Source organism: Periplaneta americana, chromosome 12 (genome assembly GCF_040183065.1).
Source record: "Periplaneta americana isolate PAMFEO1 chromosome 12, P.americana_PAMFEO1_priV1, whole genome shotgun sequence".
Lineage (NCBI taxonomy): Eukaryota > Metazoa > Arthropoda > Insecta > Blattodea > Blattidae > Periplaneta > Periplaneta americana.
Genome location: NC_091128.1, coordinates 142,365,604 through 142,386,192, shown reverse-complemented (window position 1 = coordinate 142,386,192; position 20,589 = coordinate 142,365,604). Strand labels below are relative to the sequence as shown.

Here is a 20,589-nt window from a genome sequence, read left to right as displayed (position 1 = left end):
ACTGCGAAAACAGTTACCTGTGACATAAGTGTGAAGAATGACTTAGCTCACATTCAGCATACATTTTCATGCATCATAAAAACGCTCAAAAGTCTCCAAAATAGGCACCTTTCACTATCTGAAAGTTTTGAAATTATAAATAGTACTGTGGAACAACTGAATCGTGGTAGAGGTAAAGTTGCAGATGCAGTAAGAGCTAAGGTGGACACTGTACTTTCAAAAAACCCTGGATATGAAGAACTACAAAAGGTTGTTGCTGTGATGAGTGGTGAATCAACAGTGAAGATTAACTTGGACTTATCCCCAGCAGACATTGTGAAATTGAATTATGTACCAGTTACTTCTTGTGACGTCGAACGCTCTTTTAGTCAGTATAAATCTATCCTCAGAGACAATAGAAGAAGATTCACTTTTCAGCACTTGAAAGAAATGTTTGTAACCTATTGTTATGGTAACAGACAATAAAAATTGTGTTTTGTTGAAACTACATTGGAAGATAAGGTACGTCCATTATATTTTTTGTTTAGTTTGATTAAAATGTACCAATATTTAACGTACATAGTCATTTTTTTTTATAATTTTAAGTCCATATTTAATTCCATATTTTGGTAAAAATCCATATTTAATTCCATATTTTGGTAAAAATAACTACATATATATTTACATATTTCATATATTTTTAGTCCATATAAATCCGTTCCCTGGTAATTACCATACAGGAACAATGGCAAATTGACATTTTGATATTTTGTATTCATTTAATAGTTACTTAATATTGATAAACGTATTTTTAATATTATTTATATACTAGTCCTTTGGGGGAGCCGAGACGTAGGTGGGAGGATAATATTAAAATGAATTTGAGGGAGGTAGGATATGATGATAGAGACTCGATTAATCTTGCACAGGATAGGGACCGATGGCGGGCTTATGTGAGGGCGGCAATGAACCTGCGAGTTTCTTAAAAGCCATTTGTAAGTAACTGAATTTATATACTAGTACTTTTCCTTCATAAAATATAGAACATTGTCTATATGCGTGAAATATGCAATACATTTATCTGTTTTTGTTGCACTACTCGCACTTTTCAACCTTAAACATGTTCTTGAGTCTGTAGGCTACATACATTTTAAGAGCCTAATTTAATTAATATGTTACTCCCTTCATTGTAAAATGTTGTCAGTAGCTATAATATAGTCGATGAAAGTGGCAAGCCTATGTAAATCGTGATTGAATTTGTTTGTTTTTATGTAAGTTGTTTTGTTATATAGAAATTGCCAGTAGTTACATGATCGTCTGTCTTATTCGGCTTTTCCTGAACTTGATTAATTTCCAAGTACTGGTATCTAACATATATTAATTATATTTTGTAGATTAATTTGCTTTATTGGTAGATTAATGTGTAATTGGTTTCCACGTTTATTTTTCTCACGTTTAGTAGAGGGGAGTGATATCAGCTTCCTTCCAAATGTCCTGACATATTGTAATGCCAGCATTTTTTAAATATGTGTCAGAACCATTATGAAATTTTGAAATCCATATTTGATCAGTTACGTACTGGTATTCATTCTGTGAATGACAGTACAGTAGACGTACTGTTATTGCAAGTTATTTTGAACCTTACATCCCCTAAGTCTGTCTTTGGAACTGCTCGGTACGGCATGTACTCATCAACGTAATGACACGGCAAGGATGCCCCTCCCTCGGGTAACGTGACTCTTTTCAGAAAACATTGGTTCTTTTACCTTATGGCTCTCTACTGTAAAAGAACTTGGTTCAATACAGACATCATCTTCTCTCGATACTCCGGTTTTGAGAGGAGAACATAGTTTTGTAGCAAGCTTTAATTAACCTGTAATGAGTAAGTATTTAAATATAATCTTGTGTACACTCCTCTCTCATCTGGGATGGGGACTGGCAATGGCAGAGTTACTACAGCTACATCTATACATTATATAGGCCTGCATGACTTACACCTTCAGCTAATATGTACATATTCTTATTACAATATTTTACAGGCTTATTATTTGAATTTACATTAATTTACAATTATACACAATCCATATCCGTATCATTGCTGCTATCATCGCTTGGTCCAAAATTAATTATTTCGTCAATGGCATCATCCATTCGGAATTATCTTCTTAATCGTAGGTACTACTTTCTGAACACGATAGAATTCTTCAATTGTATCCTGAATAACATGTTGATCGAAGTCGTCCACTTCAACTTTACACAAGTCTAATTCTGGAATGAAATAATATGTTTAGTAGAACTATAAGAAAATAATGACATGCAACAGTAATTCATTATGTCGCTCTCAATACACACACTACTGTTCATAACTATTGTAGCAATAATTTCTAAACATTACATACCTATTCTTTCCCAGAGTAGTGTGAGGTTCATTCAGTTGTAATTCAATATTATTTTTAATTTTCTTCACGGAACTAATACTTTCACCAGAGTATTTATCCGGTCTCTCATATTCCTTAGCAAGAGGTTGCAGCAAATATTTGTTTAATTTTTCCTCCTCCCAACGCTTAATTTGATTATATTTGCGACAATTTCTCTTTCTCTGCTGTGGATAACAGCGTTACTTTTTCTCCGCGGTGGTGTGATTTCACCATAATTACTACCCTGTGGTTGCTGCTCCATGGTAACACCACTGGTACACAGTGAAGGAAATAGCTATGTTTCTTGACAAGAGATTATGCTGCAGAGCATGCACAAACAACTCAGTTGGCTCCACCCACGTTACACGCTTCCTTCCCTCTGCCCTTCTGTCCCCACTCAGGAGGTTCAAGATAACTTACAATAACAGTACCTCCTGTCTTTTTGACAGATCTCCAGCATTTTATGTGTATTTTAAATACACTTTTTTTGTAGCCAGCTTCTCAATTTACCATGAGGTCGTCTTCTGAGGGAACTAACTACACAGTTCTAGTAACACCATGGTATGCTGTAATCCGCTCTGAAAGCCTCTCCATCTTGCTGGGATCAGTGCAGGTCCCCCAGAAATGACATCTGTTGGTGAATCATAGTATCACGTTTGCTGGATCTCCTGGTCGACCTGAAATTATTGAAGATGATAAAGTTGAAATTAATGAAGATGAAATGAGTCCGAGGTCCAATGCCATAAATTACTCAGCAATTCTGCTTCAAGTCCCTTGTGACTCTTTGACTTGATGACTTGTAACAGTATTTTGTGAAGATTGTTACAAGTAAAAAAGTTTTAGATTATATACTACTAGTGGCTTGTGCAGCAAATGCGGCAAACTAAGTTCATTAGAAGTTCAAATAAAAATTTTTCAAATTTATTTTAAATGAAGAATACCAGACATTTTGAAAGTTATTTGCATCTATAATAATGAAACATACTCCCTCTGAATGTTTTTTTTATGCCAAACACTTTTTCTTGAACCTATCCACTTCAGTTTTTGAGTTTCAATGCAAAAACGCAAGTAACAATGTCAGGACGTCAGTGGGTTTTTCATGTGGGAGTAAAGCAATAGCTATTTCAGGTCATTGTGGATTGTAGGTGAATGTTAAAAAAGTCAGGTTTGCTATGCTTTCTAACTGTAGACATAGCATCTTCATATAGCTGCTGCATGTAGAGCTTGAAATGTAGAGGGTAAAATCATTTTATCCTGCTAAGAGTTCACGCTGAAATGATCAGGAGACTACAAAATTTTGTAGGCCTCTTATTTTATCAGTAAGTAATACCTTTTGGTCTTTCCTTAGGAACTGTAATTTTTGCGCTCTCTCAAGCCAATACTGAAGAGAATGACGCATATAAATATCTACACCACACTGGCATTAAGTATATGAAAAAGAGCCAACCCCACTTGATTAATAACTACAAAAAATATTTGATTTTAAATAACAGTATTATTATCTTACTCAAGTTTTGTACTTATATAATAGCTGGCACTCAGTAAATTACAGAAATGAAGATCTAATTTAAGATATTCTCTACAGCTACTTATATAACCCCAAAATGTTTCACTTTCATATCATCAGTATAGCATTAATATGTATAATTAATGAAAAATAGACACATCATGGCATTAACTATAATAATATTTCATTTCTAATGGTAATAATGTCATCAAACCACCTCAAGTTTTGTAGGTTTTAATATCCAATACACAGCTGTACTCAGAAAATTACACTCCGCAGAATCAGACCTATAAATAATTTTTAATAAATCTTGAAGTTTTTAATAACCAATTGAATTTGAACTCTAAATATGTTAGGAATCCTGCAGATCATGGCTTTCTTGTAATATCCTATTGTTTATTGTAGTGTGTTTTGTTTTATTCTGAAATGCAATTAGTTCTCGAAACTGACGAAAGATGGATTTTGGAAAATATCAAAATTATGTAGGAAAACTAACGCTTCACTGAAAGTTACTATTTTTCTGAAAATCCTTGGATGCCAAGCTTCAAAATGATGGGTCATTCATTAAAATCCATTCAGCCATTTTCCCGTAATTTCCATTACCAGTTCAAATTATATATATATATATATATATATATATATATATATATATATATATAGGCCTACTAATATTTTCAAATAAATTAGATATTGCAAGTAACGTGTTCCAGTTTTTCTCCCCCCCCCCCCCAAATATGCAACATAGGTCTACTGCAGCTAACATGCATAATTATTGTTGTTGCCCGTATATAGTAAAATGTATGTAGGAATTCTTTGCACTTTTCTTGTAAGTTAAGAGGACATGAACATATTAGAATTTTACATGCCATGTTATTAATTTATATAATTTTGCTTGTCTCACCATTTTTTCTCTATATTTAACTACGATGCTGTATTATCCGTCATAACATTGTGCAAGTCTATCTATCAATCAATAAGAGTTTTTTTCTATTCTGAAGATAATGGCAAACAAATGATATAAAGGATTTCAATGTAACTTGCTTTAGATTTCTTCCAAAATAATGTTGGTGTAATATGGAAACCAACAGTAAAGGTTAAGAAATGTCATTAATTCATTCATAGTGTTCATGTTGTTGTTTAGTCAACTGTCCGAAGACAGGTTTGAACCTCATAAGCAGGCTTCGAGACTTCGGACCCAATAGAGCAGTTCAGTGGGAAATCCGCATAACAGCGTACTGAGTATAGTGGTAAAGCATACAGTGGGTGAGGGTACTGTAGAATGAATGCCAACAAATACGCAAAGGAAAACACTCTGGATTTGAAGGTTCTGACGAATAATTTGGTTTTCATACAAACTGTGTCTGAAACTATTACACGGTCAGAAAAGTCAGAGCAAGAGATTCCGGAAGCCCTCAAATTAATTTAGAAAATGATGCAGAGAATTGATGAGACATCAAGTACACCGGTTACTGAATATGTAAAACAGAAGTGGAAATAAATTTTATGTAAAAATAACGGATATGAAACATTGTGTAACATAAACAGCAAATTAGTGGAACTAGAGTCACCCGAGAATGAAGGACTGTCTCTTAGAGACTGCAATGATGTTAGGTTTTTTCGTTTTGCTCCTATCATGTCATGCAATGTAGAGAGCAGATTTCTACAGTACAAACTTTGGCAGATAACCGAAAAAGATTTACATTTGAGACACTGAGAATGTATCTTGTAGTAGGTACATTGCAATTCGGTACTGTAACTGCACTTCCTAAAGACGACCAATAGGATAAATGAAAAAATTAAAATTGCTACATTCTTATTTCCACCATTAAGACTGTGTATAATTAAACACAAATGCTTATAAAAGACAGGAGGATAAATGCTTTTCACATTCTTTTGACATTATCATTGTGGTAATGTATATTTACTTTCAGAATGTACATATGTGTGTTTCCCCATACTACCGTACTCTACTCTAAATAGCAACGTTTTTACCTCAACACATCTCTACATTTCACTACCTGCAGCGAGTCAACAACCTATAGTGCATGCACAGTAAACTTATTGTATCGGGTCCAAAGTCTCGAAGCCTGCTCATAAGTGACACAAAAAAAGGGAGGGGGACATCATTCATGAGGCAACTAAGCCAGAGGAAAATTGGTTAGGGTGGTCAGTTCCTTTCCCCCCTCCATTGCATACATCGCTGACTAGTAACATTACACTAATCCGACTTCAGATGTATACAAACAATTGTTCTTCCTCTGACACATACCATTTTTCATGTAATGATTAAAATTATACCGAAAGTAGCTTTGAATATCAAGAGAATTAAAAATGATAACGATTTTTTCTTTTTCCTGAAAAACATGTGTCAACATAGTGGATTTTGGATGCACAGTGATAGTGTGCTGTTTTGGACTGTACTTTTTCTTTTAGGAATATAATATATGAATATATGGTGATTACTTTCACGTGTTAATTTGAACTAAGTTTATAAATACCTAGTTGAATAGTTTCGGCTTGGGAGCCATCTTCAGAACTGCTGTGGTCCTCGAGTTTCCGGTGTCTTCAATCCCTGTTTTTAAAGCCCACTTTGGCTGCAATAACTCAGCTGATCAATCGTCCAAGTACCAAGAACTGTGAAATAAGTATAGCATCAATCCAATTGTCGCTCTGTTTTTAAACTACAGATGGTTTTAAAAGAATACAATATGAAAATATCAACCGAAAAGACAAAAGTAATGGCAGTTTCTGGCAAAAACCTTATACGAGCAAAAATAGTGGTTGTTAACAAGATAACAGAACAAGTGACAGATTTTGTATATTTAGGAAGTCATATTTCTTTGTATAATTATCAAAAAGACTAAATATAAATATATTGAAATATAATCAATTAAATGGTATCTTGAGAAGGAACTTTGGAAAACAAATGCGAAAAGAGGTCCAAATCCGATTTCACAACATAATATCAAAACCAGCTCTGTTATATGGCAGTGAATGTTGGACACTGCGGCAAAAGGAAATAAATAGAATCAACGCATCACAAATGAGATTTCTACGATCACTGACAGGAGTTACCTTGTGGGACCGCATTAGGAGCGAAGACATAAGAAATCAGTGGGAAGTTGAGGAGATGACCGCAGACGTCCAACATTATTAACGTAAATGGAGAAACCACCTTCTTAGGATGCCTGAAAATCGTTTACCAAAGAGACTATTGTATTACCATCCACAAGGATGAAGAGATTTAGGCTGACCTCACCGATGTTGGACGGACCAATTCCATTTGTAGTTCACAGATGGGAAACAACCCAAAACTGTGTATTGGCAGAAGAATCAATCCTATTGTCCAAGTACTGGTAATCAAGTGTGTACTTTCCCCATATGGAGTTTCTGGGTGTGGGTATGCTCGAGATTGGAAGCCCTATACCTAAATACAACATTCTTATAATTCTTATAATTTTAATCAGAAAATTGTATACTTACAAATAAAAAGAAATCCTTATATTAACTTATTTTCTTCACTTTGGTGACATAAATGGCATGTGTATTATCCAATTCGAGTAAAGTTAAGCAAAAACTCTTCCCTGATGCATTATTTCTCACAACTGAAATAATAAACGAAGTTAATTTTTTCAAGTTGTGAAAATTAACGCACCTCTTCTTTTTTAATTCCATATTTGGAGTCAGCATGAAAGAATAAAAGTTATTAAATTGTTTATGCTCCTAACATTCTTAGAAGATACTGACAAGTTAATACGTAGTTCTGTTAAACAAATGCTTATGTTGCCATGTGATACACCTACTAGTATGTTATATGCAAGCAAAAAATACAGAGGTTTGGGACTAGTCAGAGCATCATGGGAAGCATTCTTGCAACACTGCAACATCTGCATCACTTCAATATTAAATGAAAATCCTTATGTAAATAGTATGCGACCTTTGATGTCTGAACTTAATTCTTCCTGTCAACATCTAAGTCTCCCTTGTCCAGTTGAACTTCGTAAATCTGTGACTAGGAAATTACGAGAGGAATTAAGAAATACAGAATTCGAATCTTGGAAAGTAATGCCTGGAAGAGGGAGAGGTGTAGAATTATACAGCCAAGTACCTAAAGCCAATGCCTGGATTTTTAATAAGTCTGGACTCTCTACATCTGAATGGGTAACCTGCCTTAAAATGAATGCCAATTTAGCAGCAGTTAGAGGAGTACCTGGTCACTCTTTGGACGGATCCCGGTGCAGACATGGATGCCCGGAGACTGAAACCCTTGCCCACATCCAAGGTCAGTGTAACAGAGGTTTACTCCTCCAAAATGCCGGACATCATCATGTTCGATCCTTAATTGCAACTGCTTTGAAAAAAAAAGTCTTGGACAGTAGAAGAGGAAGTCTTTTGCCTTGCTACTAATGGCTCCTCTAGAAGTATTGACATCATAGCGTATTCCCAGACTACCAAGAAAGGTTATATAATTGATCCTACCATAAGGATTGAAATGGGGAGTAGCCAGCCGGAGGATGTCAATCATGAAAAGAGCAACATTTATCTGCCAACAGTTGATTACTTCAAAGCAAAATACCAGCTTGAAAATATTGAGGTGATTGGTCTTCTTATTGGAGCTCGTGGTGTGATTCCCAAGTTCTTTGAAAGCTTCAGGAAGACTTTTGAACTGCCACAGACACTTACTACTGACATCATAACTTCAGTTTTGAAACGCTCTTGCCAAATTCTGAGTCATCATATTCACTCTGTTTAATTTCTTTTTCTTCACTTTATAATTCATATATGTTTACTTTAATTTTCTTTCTACAAAATTTATGTAAACATTTAATATTGTAAAATTCATGTAGGAGAGTATACTGAGTCTTTCTGGGCTACCTCCAATGGGAGCCAGTTAACAATTAAAAAATTTTTGTCAACTATTGCAATGTTTGGTCTGAATGTTTACGAGAGTAGGCCAAGTTAGTTTATGTATTCCACTTACCATTAAAGCTAAAAATTTGAAGAGAGCTCACATCATTATGTCAAAAAACAGGAAGCCCTACACAAAAATCGCTCTAATACCTCATATATGTTATTCAGCATTATTTAAAATTAGTATATCAGCATGTCTGCTTCATAAATGTATTAGAGCAGATTTTAATTTTTATCTTTTGTTTGCAGGTGGATTTTTTTTTTAAGTTGAAACCCATACCACAACTTCAAAATGCCGAAATCTGTAAGTAAAGCTATATGTTTTCTTTGTACAGTATATGGAAATATGTTTAAATGTATGTATGTGCCTGCATGTGCGAGTGAGTGGGTGCATGTATGCGATTGTATGGTTTAGGCTGGAATATTGTTGCTGTTATCTATTGGTATATTTTGTTTCGGAGGTGCCTCCATAAAGAATTTGAAGATATTCTATGTTTTCTGTTTCTACAAGAAACTATACAGTAAGAGAATAATTACCAACATTTTTCGTTCTATTTTGTAAGAAAGATAAGTAAAACAGCTTAGACAAGGACTGGTCATTTCTCATTGTGGCCTTCGAACTTACCGATATTTTTCACAACAGCAGGTATTTATTTGCAGTAAAAACACTTCTTCGTCTTTAGAATCACTTATACAGAAGAACTTTGGAGCCTAGTCATTCTAGAAATTATGTCCTCAAAGATCCCCTTTTAACAGACCGAAGAGGTGAAAGTCGTTTCGAAATTTGCAGTTTGTTCAGTGATGTATATTTTGTAGTGTAATCTAGTGTACTGTACACAAGGACATTGTCTGCCTATAGTTTTGACAAATGAACCTGCTAAGAGAACTTCAAAAGTACTACGGTATTTCTTCTTTCTCTTCTTCAGTGTTTTGACATTCTGTTTAAAATTGATTATGGTTCCCCACTCCAAGAAAGAGTTTGCAAAAATCTTGTTCTCCTTACCCTTCCTCCTCCTCCTTAAAAAAAAAAAAAAAAGGAGAGATCAGGTTTTTATTTGTTATTGGTAAATTTTCCTTTCTTGTTGTGATGCCATTTCAGCGATGGACATTATAATTCAGGTTGAAAGAAATGAACCTGTGTTTTATCACCTGTTATAATACAGGCCAGGTACTTTATGGTGACAGCTCCGGCCTGGCGACGCAGTGGTTTGGGCGAGTTCACTGTTTGTTCGAAGGGATGTTCACTTTAGTCTTCCCCTGGCTGCGTTAGTGGTCACATCTCGAGAGCGTTAGTGTGGGCGTACAGTCACACTAAGGACATACTACACCACCACTGCCTTATGTGTTGCAATTTAGTGTGTTTGTTACTACGTTTCATTTAGTTACTTGAATAGTTGTAATGTTTCTGTTTTGTACTGTTCAGTGTGTAGTATATTGTCTAGATTCACTTGCTATTTTCTGTTTGTGAAAATGCTGCCTGTTAGAAGCAAACTAGGCTGGGTATTGCAGTGGCGAGAAGTCGTAAGCAGCGTGTAACGCTTTATGAAGATAGCGTTGGAAGAAAAAAACGTAACAAATGTTGGAAAACTTGTAACAGAGGTTACCGCTGTGTCCGACAGCAGTGTTAGCCAAATAATAAGGGAGACTAAAGACATTGATTCCTGGACTTCAGCTTCCTTCAGCGCTCCGAAATCAACTATGGACAACTTCAGTGAAGCTGTCATAAGACGAACCATACACGAGTTCTATATTTCGCAGAAACAGAGGCCCACACTTAAAAAAAATATGATTGAAATTGAAAGGCTATAGACTTTCATGGAGGTATCTCGACTTTGAGGGAACTTAATTTAAAATTAGGATTTCATTGGACTATTGTTCCGAACTGCTGCTCATTGTATTTCCATATTAGTTTACTTCTCATTGTTCCGGAGTATAAGTGAACACAGTGACAGGAGCTCAGAATTATGCAGACGCTGCAATGTGCGAGAGAGCAACGTGAGACTTCATTTTTAATATGACTGTATTTCCCTCCCAGAACGCTCGTTCTGTCTTGGATCGGTCTCCCTTCCACACTCGAACCTTCTCCTCTCTCGTGTCGACGAGCTGTCACCATAAAGTAACTGGACTGTACTCGACAAGAATGCTCTTTACTGCGTTGTAATGGTGCTAGAGATTAATGGCTATTGCCTTCGTCATACTTCTGTATTGTCCTTTCAACATTTAGGACACTCATCCTGCAGAACTTTGGAATGGACTAGATTTCCAATAATCATTACAATACTGTATTCATTTGTCAATATGAAGCTTCATTGACACAAATAATGTTGTTGACTTTGTAGATGTGCAGAATCACTCCAGAGGATGGCAGAACAAACTGCCACATGTGTAAACCAGTAGGTATAGCTATAGTCTGTTTTCAACTTCACCACAGCATTGAACAGTGCTCGTAACAACTAATACATTCTCGTTGTTGTAGTGTCCATATACAGTATATAAATCAGCATCTTGCCTTCTGCTGTTAGGAATTCAATGACAACTGGTGGTGTAACCTCACATCAATGTCAGTCACATTTCATTGGAATAAAAGAATTGTATTCCAATGGATACCATCCCATTGTGGAATCCTGAGAAACGAGAATGCAGATGCTTTAGCAAAGAAGGGCAGCACTGCTACTTACAGACCAGTTACTAAATCTACGTATTACTCTATGAAAAGATTTATTAAATATACATACTTAGACTTCAACAAACAAAATTTGATAATACAATCTCAAGGGAAAAAATGGAACTCTCTGCATCATAATCCACAGTTAATTCCCGATTTACCACGAAAATCGTCTGTAGCTGCATTTAGATTGGCAACAGGCCATGATTGTTTGGCCAAACACCTGCATAGAATTGGAATATATCAGTCCTCTAACTGCCCATTGTGCAACTCAAACCAAGAAATGGATTCGGAACACCTCAAAATCTGTGCTTCAGTGGCTGGCCATGATACTATCTTTGAAAAATATTGGAGTGCAAGAGGTCAAATGACTTTGTCAAATGCCTGGCATTAGAAAACAACAACAACATTTCATTGGATTAGTTTACTGGTGTCTGTGGCTGAAAAAGCAATGATTATGAGGATATGAACGAGAACAATAAGGATTTCCTACAATTATAAATTTCTCATGTATGTGGAGACTAAAGAGAAGAGAGACCAAACAAATTTTTGTACTGTTTCTAGTATATTTTCACTGTTTTTGATCTCTTCATTTTTTTTTTCATTATGGAGCTTCAGAGATGCACTACATCTTAATCAATGTGTTGGGCATGTTCAAGGTGGGTTCCGTGTTTGTTAACACCGGAACAAAGGCACACCCAATATAAAATTTTGAGGGATTGTCTGATCATTAGTTCGTCCTGTAGTTACCTCTGGTTCAGAGACATGGACATTTACAAAGAAAGATGAGAACTTCTTAAGAAGTTTTGAATGGAAGATTCTGCGTAGAATCTTTGGCCCAGTCAATGATCATTAAGGATGGAGGATACGCTCCAACAATGAACTTCTTAACCTGATAGGAGGTCAAGATGTTGTAAAATTTATGAAAGCTCGAAGACTGAGATGGCTAGGACATGTAAACAGAATGCCTGAAACACGCACTCCTATTAAAATGTTAAAGGGTAGACTATATAACAGGAGGAGAAAGGGTAGACCAAAGTTAAGGTGGGTGGATGGGGTATCCAAAGATCTTGAAATTATGAGAGTGAGAGGATGGACTAACATGGTAAAGGACAGAGTAAGATGGAAGGCTGTTGTTAAGGAGGCCAAAACCCATCCCGGGTTGTAGCGCTAACTGATGATGATGATGATGATGATGAGTTGATGAGGGATTGTTTGACTTGATTCGAGAAAAATACGCCCAATTTTTTGAGGTGATTTGTGACCACTGGCACTGATGAAATCTGGATCCACTGCTGCATACCAGAGACAAAACAGCAGTCGAAACAATGGAAGCTCAGTGATTCTCCACCTCTAAAGAAATCAAAAGTTGTCCAATCGGCTGGGAAAGTCATGATGTCCGTATTCTAGGATTCTAAGGAGATAATCATGATTGACTATCTAGCAAAGGGAAGAACAGTAACTGAAGAATTTTATTCATATCTCCTACAGAAATAGAAAGGAAAAATTCTCGATTGATGCCAAGTATGGCCAAGAAGAAAGTGGTTTCATCATGACAATGCATCTGCTCACACGTCTGCAATTGTGGTTGCTAAACTACACGAACTATGGTCCGAATTGTTTGCCAAAACACCCCTACTCTCCAGATATCGCACCCTCAGATTTCTCTCTTTTCCCAAAGATCAAAACTCATTTGGCTGGAAAGAAATTTTCGTCAAATGAAGAGGTTATTGCAGCAGCAGAAGGCTTTTCTGCAGACCTCGAAGAATCTGTGTACAAGGAGTGTATGGCAGCACTGCAACACTGGTAGATAAAGTGTGAATCTCAGAGGGGATTATGTTGAGAAATAACGATTGTTTCAGAATAATTCTAGTTCAATTTCCATGTCAGGGTATGAACTTTTCAATCAATCCTCATATTCGCCTTCAGTGGTTTCGCAGTTACTGTGCTGGTCATTCTGAAGTTCGTGGATTCAAACCCGCCTGGGAGTGGTGGACTTTGAAGTGTGATGACCTTTTCTGGAAAGGAAGTAAAGTTGTGGGATGTCGTAGATTTACTTCATGTAAAAGAACCCTGTTACAGATAAGAGGACTGTAGGCAAAACTCACCATGCCCATGGGGATAATTTCGATGCAGAATAACCTTTGCAGTTGAGTGTGTCGTTAAATAAAATACCAGTGCTACTACTACTGCTGCATAATGTAAATGTACACGTCTGTTAACTCAAGAATAGTTACAAAGTTAGTGGTTTTTATAGAAATAAATTTGTTTTTTTAAATGTTTGACTATTGTGTCATTTGTCTGCCTGCTACTAAAAGTCTAAAACTGGAAATGTAGGAATAATGTACCTTAATTTTTGAAATGCTCTGTTAATGTTCACATTTCCCTAAATTATTTAATTTATTCATAGCCTTGTATGTTTTGATTATTCTTCTGTATATATTACATTCAGTTTCACTATGCAGAGTGTGAATGAATGAGATATTTGAGGATCGAGATACTTTAAAGAAAGCAAAAGTGGACACATTTTTCTTCTATTTACATGATCTGCAACACTTTTATTCATTTTAATACATAAATTCACTCGACTTTCTTCATTCTAAAAGAGTTGAATTTGAAATACATATGGAGATGTAGCATAGTGTGACAACTTACGGAGATTTTGGACACATGTTTGGTCTCTGGCAGGTGCATCAAAACATGGTAAATCAATGTCTTACAGTGATATTGGCGGCTGCCACTTTCAACATCTTTTGTGGTATATGAACAGAATGATGAAAAATGCTGTGCTTAGAACACTGTGAGAATTTTTTTTTCAGCTAATGTACTGTAGAACATTTGATCTGGGTGGGAAGATTATATTTCAGACTCCTGTAACCTAAATAGTCAGTGTGTCGATGTGTCCGTTTTTGTTTTTGTAATCCCTTAAGAGTTTGTAAAACTGATTCAGTTAGGCCTATATACTGTACGAGGGAGCCAGAGTGGCTCAGTGGTAGCTCTTTGAACTTATAAGCAAAGAGGCCTGGTTTCAAATCCCAATTCACCCTGAATTTACAACTTATGTTGGGTGAGCCTGTAATCCAGGAAACACAGGAGTTTTCTTTGGGTGCTTCTGTTCCCCTGTGACATTCCAACAATTCTCCATCATCATTATCATTATGAGTGTAATGTACATAGACCCACTGCCTGTGGTGCACTCTGGATAGTCTCTAGTGGTCTAAATGGTCTACACTTCCCAGCTCTAGCAACGTCTGTGAGCCATGTCGACCTGAGTAGCATAGTTGGTGTAGCGCTGGCCTTCTGTGCTCGAAGTTGCGGGTTCGATCCCGGCCCAGGTCGATGGCATTTAAGTATGCTTAAATGCGATAGGGTCACATCAGTAGATTTACTGGTGTGTAAAAGAAATCTTGCGGGACAAAATTCCGGCACACTGGAGATGCTATATAACCTCGACAGTTGCGAGTGTCATTAAATAAACCATAATTTAATTTAATCTATGAGTCATGCTTGTAGAGTCGGGGTCAATATTCGGAAGTTAAGGACCATTGCGCACGCACACACACACACACACACACAAGGGTCATATTTTTTGTGACATCTTTATTTATCCTTCAGATTTTGGTAGTGGTTCTCAAAGTGGTCCCATTTGGTTGCAATGCACTTATGCCAGTTTTCAAAGACTTGCTGGAAATAATTTTTTGATAGATCATTCAGAATGCCTTTGCAGTATTCACCACTTGGTCTGAAGACTGAAAATGCATCTCACGAAGGTGTTGTTTCAACTTCGGAAACAAAAAAAAAAGTCCCAAGTCAAGTCCGGACTGTAGGGAGAGTGAAGGACACATTTCATGTTTATTTTGGTGAGATACTCCATGACTGCATTTGCATTGTAGGCCATGCATTATCGTGTTGCATTAAGATGTAATCATTTTCGCTTGACATCATTTAAGCATATCAGTGCAATATTGTAGTATTCTCCTGCTATAGTTGTGTGTGCCAATACAACATGCTTTGAATGTCAGAAAATGAGATACGATATCTATGGCCGTTCCTGCAGATGCGAAGATCACTTTGACTTTCTTTAGTGTTGGTCATTAGAAGAGATTTCCACACAGGGCTTTGTTGCTTGCTCTCAGGGTCAAAATGATGCAGCCAAATCTCATCTCCAGTTATGATCTTCACAAAGAAATCCCTCATCTAATGTCCCTTTGAGCTCCACTCAAACCTGTACGCAAACTTCCAGTTACGAGTAAGCAACCATGTAACCTACCTTGCACTGACACATACGAGCGTCATTTCATAAGTCATAGCAACTATGTTATATCTTCTGAATAACATTGTATGGGATGCCATCATCAGATTGCATCTATGTGCATTGGTGGCTAGTTGACAGCACACGCAAAAGCTAGTATGCTAGAGTCTGTGCTCCAAGATGGATGTAAGTCAAGTTGAACAGCTGTCATACAGGGTGGCACACGAAATGTCATACCATTTATTTTACACGTAACACGTATTGGTTTGTATTAAAGCTTTACAAAATTATACAGAATTAATAATTAGGATTTGGAATTTTATTGCTAATGCAGAACATGTTCCATATGACCACCGTTTTGCCTCACAACCTCTTGCAAACGAACCCTTACATTCGTCGCCACTTTTTGACACAAGTCTTCAGATAGCGCTAGGGACAACTCCACTAGAAGGACTCTGAGCTCCACCACATTTTCTGGCCTCCTTTGATAGACTTTCTAATTTTTGGAATCCCCATAAAAAGAAATCGCACGGATTAATGTCCGGGCTATGAGGTGGCTACATTTTGCCGCACCCATGTCGTTCAGGAAACCAATGTGACATTACACGAAGATCAAACATCTCGTGCAGGTAATCCAGAATGGTGTTTGCAGTGTGTGGATGGGCTCCATCCTGCATGAACCACTGAGTTTCCATAGTGAGACCTTTTGCCATGAGATGGGGGATAAAACTGCTTTCCAACATGGTTTTGTATCGAACTTGGTTGACAGTTTCATCGAAGAAAATTGGACCGATGATTCCGTGGCTCGAAATTGCGGCCCATACAGAAACTTTTGCCCCAAACGTTTCTTTTTCATGCAGCATGCGAGGAGGTTCCCTGGCACATAATAGAACATTTTGTTTATTGACAACACAGAACAACTTTCACCTTGGGTTCAGTAGTCAATCGCCCGTTGTCCGCCATTTCACAAATTGATGTTCGTGCTCGTAGCTGTGGTTACATCCGAATTGTGATGCTACCTATCGGATTTTCCATGAATTTCGGCATCCACTAGCGCAGTGAGACACATCGAAACTACAATATTAAAATTTTAATGTGATAATTAAATGGTATGACATTTTGTGTGCCACTCTGTATGTGAAAATTGCAGTTCCTTGTGGTAGAAATGCTTGTCAGTGTCATTCTGAGCTACGAGAAGCAAAGATGTGTGGAAGCCTTGGGGAATTATTTTGAAGGGTGTTAGCTGTGAGTAATGTACTTTTTTTTTTCTTTTGTACATAATAAGACAATGATTTCTATTTATGCATCTATAAATTTCCGTTAACCATTGCCTTCTGTACCCGAACCCAATTTGATATTAACATTGTGAAGCACATTCCAGTGACCTTCAATCACATATAGTGGATTTCTATTCCTGCAGCTTTATTGGCTAATATAATATAGTTGCCATGACTTATGAAATGACCCTAGTATCATGTGCAGTTTTTCTGTTACCAATGTATAGATGGAAATTAAAGAAATGTTCAAGGTTTCTGATAGCTTTCTTAATGTTATTCGTCTGTCTTCCCTCAGCAGCAGTGTTAATGTTTATATCTGTAAGAGCTATGGTTGGAATCCCAAAATTAGTGTCTCTTGATGGTGATGATTACCTCTAATTTTTTTACATTTTGTACCACATACGAGTAGTAGTGTGGAGTGGAACAGATACCCCACAAGCCTGCTGTAACATTTCATATGCCTCAGCACAGGATTTTTTAAGACACAAGCAACGTTTTAGAGCAGTGCATTGTTCTTCACACATCAACTCTATTGTTCCATAGCCAAACTAAGGGCGCTATTCATAGACATTTTGCTAGCCCATGCTATGAGCGTGCTAAACTAGCCCCGGATATTGACTGGCTACTTGTACGGGATTCATATCATATCGCTAACACTGGTTTATGAATAAGAAAAACGTTAGTTCGCTGATCATCCACTGGAAGCCCGCGGTAAGAATGTCTATGAATACGGCCCTAAATGTCTAAACTTGAGTGTCTGTCACGACTATCACAGGTTAAACCGGAAATATAATAACGTTATCATTGTCATGTAATAGATGAGGCGTTTTATTTACAAAGTAACAGAAATTTGAATATTTTTATTCCGAACTATGCAAATAAAAGAATCATGATCATTGATTTTTGTATGTAAAAAAATGTAACTTATCTTCGTTCTAGTAATAAATTATTATTATTATTATTATTATTATTATTATTATTATTATTGTATGACTTGAGGCTTTCCCGGCGTTTGATGTCGAATAACTCTTCTCGGGTTCTCAGCCAGGTCAGTTGGAGATTTGCTTCCAAGCTTTCACCGGCTAGCTCTGCCATCTTCTTAGAGTTATTCTATTATTATTATTATTATTATTATTATTATTATGGAACTGCCTACATTTTACCTTGCATTTTTTTTCCAATATACAGATGAACCGTAAGTAATGTCATTAATTTCAGGGGGTAATTCTTTGAAATATTTCAAACAAAAAAAAATTAATACTATTTTGCTCGTTTTTGCTTCCTTTTCAAGATAATTGTTTTATATAAAACATTTAATAGCGTGTTTTGGGAAAGCCATTGATTGAATTCTCAATATGCTCAGTTAATTTAAGAGAGCAGTGTATTATGATTTTAAATGATTGAAAAGATTTTAGTTTTGTCCTGTAAACGTTCAGAAATTTGATCTGAACAAATATAACATATTAAAATTATCTTTTTGAACGAAAAATTACATTTGTTGGGATCAAATTTCGTCCCTGTAGGCATATATTATATGTGTCTGCATTTGATGTTCTGTAGCTGATTTCAATCTTATACGAATGCATTTTGATTACCTTCTGAATCTGAACATTTTCAGTCTGTATTTCTCTCTCTCACTCTTTTTTTAATACCACTCTATTGAAATATACAGATTTCTAACACTTTTGGACCTTAGGTTTATTTCCAGTTTCCAAAATTAGTATTAGTGATTGTATTTTTCTTCAAACTCGATTTCTGATTTATTTGTGGTTGTTGCTATAGTTTACCAACATCCTGCAATAAATGTTATTTTTCCATTTGAAGGTTGAGAGTCATTGGTTTTTACATGAATGAGTTGTCTATTACTAGCATGGTCTTGAAACTCTTTTGTTCCTTAGTTCTCTTGGTTCCAGGTTCTTTAATCAGTCAGCTGGACGTGGTAGGAATCCCAAGTTTATTTTTTGTTTGTGATGAACAGCTGTGGCACGAATTTCATCTCATTTGTCATTCTTATTCTAATTTTTCATTATCGATTCTTAAAAAAAAGCCGGTTTATTGGGGCCTTGAATAATTAGCATTACAATTTTATGATTCTTGATGGTCCCTCCAGCGAATAGGGATTATAAAGAATGGACACTTCGCGTCGGTACCTTTGATGTAGCCGGACTGATTTCAATGACCTTCAAGCCAGCTAAAGCGTGAGATTCTGCTTTCTCCCTATAGTTGGCGCTGACATCACACCAGCTAGCAGTCGACACAGCATAAATATAATTAATATATCTAGGCACATTATGTACTCAAATAAAATAAATTGGATCCATAAAATAATAAATCTGTCATTAACTGTAATGTCTAAACTCTAGAGTTCCTTTATAATGAGAGTTGAGACGTTGAACCCAACAACAATTAAATATGTAATGATTTGATAGCGCTGAAAATGGAAAAACAACTCTCTTACGAGAAGCAAAACCATATACCTATATTATATTATATACAAATATTAAACGAATTCGATACTTAATTTTATAATGTATTATATTATTTTATAATATAATTTATGATATCTGAAATATAAAATATTTTTATTACAACTAGTTTGTCACTGAGAAATAAGGAAAAGCTGTTAACTTGAATTTATTTGAAGCAAAGCGTTACTGGATTATGCAATAAGGTAGGCGATGTTTGGATCCCGTGTCTCAACTCTATTTTCAATTATTATCTTAGCGTATGCTCGATTACACTAACCTCTAGCGCTTGAAAGTGGAACTATACGCTGGTGCACAGAGAAACAAAACACATTAAAATTCGCTCAGTGTCCATTCTTTATAATCCCTATTCGCTGGTCCCTCAAGCAGACAGTGATGGTACAAGTATTCCCTTTTGTCTTCACGTCAATTGTTATTTTATTTCTACTAACCTACTCCTTCCATTTAAATATATTAGTATGATAATACTACATATACAGTTATTTGCACTGAATTCAGATTTGGTGGGAAAGTGTAACTTGAATTGGACATGTGGATATAAAGGGAAAAATTGAGTTCGGGTGAAGTTCCTGGGTAGCTCAGTCGGTAGAGCATTAGTGCGTTCAGCAAAAGGTCCCGGTATCGATACCCAGCCCCAGAATAATTTTTCCCTTGAAATTTATTCAAGTCTGCTTCACAGAGAGCTTTACCTGAAAACCTATATTTGCATAGTTGCATAACTGATCTTGAAGATGTGAGGATCACTGGTCTGAACTAAGTAATACTTAATTTGTAAGTTTTGCACATATAATGCAGCCAAAATTAGCAAAATACGCAAATGAAATAAATGAAAAACATGTTTTCAGTCTGAATGCTTATTGACTACATATTTTTCCATGAAGAGGGAGTATAATGTGTACAACCTAGCGAGGTGGCTCAGACGGTACTGTTCAGGAGGTCCCGAGTTCGATCCCTTGTGCTGATCAATCTGATCGAGGTTTTTCCCGTTGTTTTCCTTTACTGAATATAACTAATTTGCAGTTAAATAAAGGTGAATGCTGGCTTGGACCCCAATTACCACGGAATAATAGACATTGTAATAACAGAACATCTCCA

The 20,589-nt window shown here is 36.2% G+C and overlaps 1 protein-coding gene across 2 annotated transcripts in view; it reads left to right on the top strand.

The window, feature by feature from the left end:
• Positions 1–20,589, top strand: part of Moe (moesin) — a 221,519-nt gene that overhangs the window by 8,616 nt on the left and 192,314 nt on the right. For both annotated transcript variants that reach the window (XM_069842153.1, XM_069842152.1), the window contains exon 2: positions 9,064–9,118. In XM_069842153.1, coding sequence (XP_069698254.1) covers positions 9,107–9,118 — 12 coding nt within the window. In that variant the 5' untranslated portion in view covers positions 9,064–9,106. The remainder of the gene's footprint in view (positions 1–9,063; positions 9,119–20,589) is intronic.